At 50.9% G+C, this 6,000-nt stretch overlaps 1 protein-coding gene across 1 annotated transcript; it reads right to left on the reverse strand.

Annotated features, from left to right (window-relative positions):
* Positions 1-529: 529 nt before the first annotated feature.
* On the reverse strand, positions 530-1,440 carry HO133_004138 (uncharacterized protein; the record flags this gene model as incomplete). Its single annotated transcript, XM_037295057.1, has 2 exons — positions 530-723; positions 783-1,440. The coding sequence occupies 2 exons, from the start codon at positions 1,438-1,440 to the stop codon at positions 530-532; spliced, it is 852 nt and encodes a 283-aa protein (XP_037149104.1).
* Between the last annotated feature and the right edge of the window lie 4,560 nt (positions 1,441-6,000).

Here is a 6,000-nt window from a genome sequence, read left to right on the forward strand (position 1 = left end):
TTTCTCGTACCCCAGCGCAAGAAAACTCCCATGCCTATGGCATAGACCTGGAGTGGAATGATAGCTAGCTATATACAGGTGTGGGTGGGTGGGACAAAAAGTATGCAATGATTTGAAAGAGATGAAATCGAATGAAAAGCCATTGACAGGTGCAAAACAGGTGGCTATATAGCTCGTACTGGACACCTGTCTCCTACCCCTTGCAGGGGTACCGACAGGGCCATGAAACAGGGGCATGTCATGTGACCCACTAACACCCAGTCCCACTGTGGCGAATAATTTCTGCTGGGGCTCACTACGTGAATGCTAGAGACATCGGCCATATCGGGTTAAGAGGCTGCGGTTGTCTGGATAGAGTAATCTGTGATGACTGCTCATGCGCAAATGGAAGAAGTCGCGAGTCTATTGTGTGTGGGAGCGATGGAGGCCTGAAATCCTGTCCGCGTTCAGTCACATACCCATCGAGCGCGCGTCGCCGATCAGCCCAACAGTGAGACAACTCGAAGCCGTAGCAGCCACAGAGACCTTTCTATATCCCCTTCCACCCAAACATCTCCCGTAGATACGTCCACCATTGGTCTCTCTCTTTGGATAGAGCGAAGGCATGGGCGCCACCACCCTGCGATTCATCCTTCCTTGAAACTCGCATGTAGAGCTGTCCGAAGTAAACCCATTCCAAATCTGGAATTTCCATCGCATAGTTCCTCGCTTCGGACAACATGCCTGTAGCATCATTAGTCTTGTTCGGTGTGAGCCAGAAAGCTTATCTGTCTTTGACGCACTTTCACAATGCCAGGTTTCCCATTCGTCCTCGTCTGCGTCAAGATCGAGATCGTTGTGGAATCTATCTTCGTAATATCTTTCCGGGGCAGACCACTCGACCTCGTTGTCATAGATGTCACGAGTGAAGGCCATCCGCCTCAGAGAGGTCAATTTCTTTAATCGGCTCCTCATTAGCGCATGATCTATGAACCAACTGTACCTCCAACCGTGTTGATGACCAGCGCTGAGATGGAGCTGTTGAAGAATTTCCAATGAACTAATTGCTTCGAGCGCGGAACCTGGGATCGAGTCACCCTCCCATTTTAATGATAGCGAGGTCAAGTGTCGAAATGATTTCGTGAGCAGAGGAAGCAGCCGAGTCTCGAGGAAAACGCCTGGGGCTTCCCATTGGAAACTAAGCTTCGACAACTGGGTGTTCGCTTGCAAGAAGCTGAGAGATTGGTCGGCTTTGATCTTTCCATCCCAGACCAGCGTCGTCAACGCAGGCATAGTACCACGTTGTTCGAAGAACTCTGAGTATAAGGAATCGTGTCCTGGGTCTACTTCCAGTTCACGAAGATCACCTTCCAAAAGGGCGTCTAGCATGGAGTAATCAGAGAATAAGACGGTTTGAAGCTTTAGACTCCTCAGGCGTGGAAACTGTGGCGTTGACTCCATTGTGTAAGTAGCAAAAGAATGATGCTCATCCTCAATTAGAAAAGTTCGCCACGTCAAAGACTCCAGCGTCGGCGCACAGAGACGTAGTATACTAGCGCACATCAAAGACGTGTTAGGTTTATCTCCGTCGAATCCAGATACGACTTCCATGTAAAGAGTGCGCAGTGGCCAACCCTTCGATGGCCTGGGGAGATTGATCTCAAATGCTTCGCTAACCTTGACACGAAATAGCCGAAGATGTTGGATGGAGGTGGAGGGAAGACGTTCGAAGAACGAGCGCGGAAGGGCTATCTTGTCACGCCAATCCAGGGATTCGAGGTGTGGGAGAACGATCTTTGAGCCTAGTAGGAGCTGTATCTTTGGGAGATAGACGTCAAAGAAATGCTTGCTTGCGTTGGCTAGCCGCCTAGCTCTCGTTCGCTCACTAAGCGCCAAAAATTTATCTTTAAGGGCGATGTTGTGGCGCGCAGCTACCCAAACAGGATGAGTGGCCACCGTGATACGCCGGATGCATACCCCAAGAGACTGAGAAATGTTCTTGGAGCCTCCATAGCTCCCTACGCGGATGGTGGCTTCAGCCAAGAGTTTTTCAACCAAGGCTACACTGTGATCGCTGTAGTCCAATGTGATGCTTGCGAATTGACGTGAGCGTGCTATTTGCCGACAGTCGCGACAAACAAGGGCGAGACATGCCAGAGACGACCTTGGCAGACTTTCAAGTATCTGCCCTAGAAGTTCGAACGGTAAGGTGAAGAGCAGAGCGTCTGACACCGGAGCTTTTCCTTCGTTCACTCGGTCGAAGGAAAGTGGTCGAGGAGGCACCACTTCTGTTCCGAGGTTGTCGTTTGAGAGTGACAACATGGGAATAAGTAGATGCATGATATCCCTGTCAAAATCCATGGTGAATAGCCCAGAGAGTTGAGGTGTATATTTGATGGTAAATGGGTATTTTCCTGGAAAGAGTTTCTGGGATCGATGTGCATGAACTGGTTGTGGGAACAGTCTCAAACTCTGGGGAGTGTCGAGAAAGCGGGAGGCCGGCTTCTATCCTCTCTCTTCGATTTTGACCCGCTCCTTTTCCGGGAACCAGTCGGACCCTCGCGCAGGTGCTTTGCGTCTATGGAGGGTGTCAAAGACACGACGATCAGGACTCTGAGTCGGATTCCTCGAGTTCTCACTAACAGGTGGAGGACCTGAGATTCGGAGCAGGACAGTTCACGGGCACGCGCAGAGGAAATGATACTTCAATTTGTCCTTCCATAGGCAAGATAACCATCAGGGGATGAACGCATTTTGCAGAGAGAGAGAAAGAAAGGCCAGCGAAAGACATGAAACAGAAGAAGGCACGGACCGAGTCCGGCGAACGATATGTTAGCGCGCCACTAAACGCTTCAGCCAATCAAACCTACCACTCTCTGCCGCACTATTAGTAAGCCAACCCTCTTGTGTGGCAGTTGACAGGGGTTGCCTAGCCAACAACACTAGTGGGCCTTGGCCATGATAGATATCTGGCCCTACACCAGCCGTACATAGTCCAGTCATTCTTCTTCTACCTCTGGACGTACATCATTGATTCCTCTTATTTCAGTGGCAAGGACCGTACATCTTATAACTCGCAAGATCCGACAAAACCCCCCTTCCCCCGCCAACATCAAATCAGACACTCCGCCCAAAAACGCTCTGCAAGATCATCGCCCCTTTTCAAGAAGCAGAACGACCCCCCCCGCAAACACAACTTCACACCAACCACCAACCTTCAAGTCGTTGCGGCTTCCATAAAAACATTGTGTACACAAACCTCTCAGCGTCTGCCACCGGGTGTTCTCACCACCCCGCCTCCTGGTCCTAGCGTAGGTAGGTATCTGATAGATAAGGTACTTTACTTGTAGCGTGTTAGAGACAATCGGCGGTGTCGCGTGTAATTCTGCCGCGGTATGTAGCATGGCCGATATCACGACAACGACCTCTAGGTCAGATGGTGCAGATGCTTACATGTCTACCTACCTACTTACCTATTTACTTGGCTGTCTGCTTGATGTATCCGTAGAGTAGTGGTAGCTACACAGCGGAGTCTGACGTACCCATATATATACTCGTCGGCGCTGACTGTGCCTCTCTGTTCTTTTTTGAGGGTTCTTTCCTGGAGGAGGCGTATGGGTACTGTTGTCTATGCCAAGAGGGCGAGGGGTGCGTGGGTTTTGCAGTTGCGGTGGTAATGCGGGGGTGTGTGCGGTTGGTCGATGGGCTCTGCTGGTTATCTGTGTGCGTGGATTTGTGCGGTTGGGGATGGGGTGGGACGGTCAAGGATGTTGGCTGGAATCGTTGATGGTACAGATTTTGGGGTAGGTTTCTGGATTGAGGGGAATGAGTAGTGTGTTTGGATGTGCTCCATTGGGTTTTCGTGGAAGATGCACTCTATGTTTTGGCGAATCCAAGATAGTCGTTCGTTGCTATGTACGCTCCGAAACATTTTGCTTCCCGTATCGCAAAAAGACTCTGATTCGACCACATCACAGCTATATGCGCGATCGGCTTCTCAGTAAATAGCCTCTCATTCTCCTCCCTATAACAATATTCTTCCCCAAACCCTGGCCCTGATCGATCCGGCATGGTGTCGAAAATGCCTATCCGCCCATACACCCCATGTATCCCCACCGGCGCCGGCACGACACCCAGTCTTGATATCTTGTCGATATCCGTGCGGTGTTCTTCCCGCTGCAGCATCTTCGTCTTCTTCCGTCGCATCACCGGCACGCAGGATATCATCATCGCGTCCTGAGGGGGCGTCGTGTCCGATACCCGATGAGGGAAACGATGCGTTCTTCGGCCCTCTTGCGCGGGATCCATCCGTCCTCGCTATCGGGGAGGATTCTTTTTTGAACGGCATCGATTCGAGAAGTTCCGCCTTCTTGACAGCGGGAAGGAACCATGCCCTTGGCGCGTTTATTAATCACTAGCACCCAGTAGCCTAGGGGTTGCTCGTACATCAGCAACGCGACGTGTTTGTGTCCAGAAATTTAGCGCGGCGGGTTCGACGCTCGTGACGCCGGCTCCGAGATTCATGCATGGATGTGGACGAAGAAACCCTCTTGAGACGGTCTGCTTGCCGAAATGCTACCGTTCACAGCCGCTCAGGACCATTTTGGAGCGCGTAGCGGCGGGGTTTGCGTGGTGTTTAAGGGCGGAATCGCCGGGTGCCTTCTCCTTGGGCTTTGTTTGTGAGAAAGCCGTTGGAGACGACGATGGTGGATACGAGCTGTAGCTCTCGACGCGCCAGAGCAATTGTGACAGCAGGATGTTTTGCCAGAGACCGGCGAGGCAGTTGTTCTTGGGTGTGGTGGACATGGATCGTGCGAGACCGGGTACGGCCACTAATTTATCGGATTCTTTCGTGAGACCGGTACTCGAATTCTTCTCTAGAAATCGGCTCCATATGTAGTGTCCGTTCAAGCCTGCTATTTTTCGCTTGCGACAGGTCTTTGTTTCGCTGGTGTCACTTTCGTGGGTTGAGTAGCTGTTCTAGGAATCATGGTCGTGGGTGTCGCTATCCACATTTTGCCATTGGTCGTCCTCATTAGCCTCAGAATCATCATCACCACTGCGTTTACTATGGAACATTTCTCAGACTCATCGCCACTGCTGTAGGAGTCCTTGTCCGATTACATCGCCCCCGGTTTTTGTCCTCTTACGAATCCTCATCATCCGCTTTTTCAACTTTGAGGTTAGCACAGCGCAAGATGGCGCCATCGATCTCAAAGTCAATCCCCTTGAAACGAGTATGAACATTCTGCGCAACCTGCGGCAGGCCGTCAGAAAGAGCTCCGCAACCATCTTTAGTCTTGCATTCCCACAACATCTAATTCTAGGCATGGTGAGTTATTTCAGGCGACAGTATACGTTCTTACAGCACCCATGCGCGGCGATTGAGAGATGATTCGGACACGATCCCCCTCCAAAAGTCCAGAGGAACGATGAGGAGGCCTCCAGCTTCAAATTTGTTGAGTGCACAAATGCGGTCAGAGCAGCTCAACCAGCCAGACCAAATGACTTCATAAGATGAAGCTATCAACCATAATCCGTTGCAATCATTCCAGATCAGCGAGTGCTTCGAGACTAGAAGGACGGTAGATGATGAACAGACAAAACGAGACCAGCCGTCCAGTAGATGATTGAGAAAGATCTAGGAAGATTTAGATGTCAGACCATGGACGAGCCTTTCCAATAGAAAAGCCTCAAAAGGTAACTGTCCATCTTGCGGCCGTTAGGATGCTGCGAGGTGTGACGAATTGTACGATGTTCTTGAGTATTGTTGGTCACACGAGCCGATCCATGGCGCCCAGCTTCCCCGCACAGCTCAAGGAGGAACGGATCTGTGGCTGCCCGAGACCAGTTTTTAAAGGCCGTAGAACACAGTCCTTGATTGGATGGATACAGAGGCTGCAGGTTCCCTTGAAAGCAGCTGATGAGCTTGTTGCGCGCATTGAATAAAGTACGGACCCGGGTTTGAAAAGAAGAGATTTCCTGCAGAACACGTGAAGGATGCATGAAGCCACAGGAAAC

Source organism: Letharia lupina (genome assembly GCF_014066315.1).
Source record: "Letharia lupina isolate WasteWater1 chromosome Unknown contig_19, whole genome shotgun sequence".
Taxonomy (NCBI): Eukaryota; Fungi; Ascomycota; class Lecanoromycetes; order Lecanorales; family Parmeliaceae; genus Letharia; species Letharia lupina.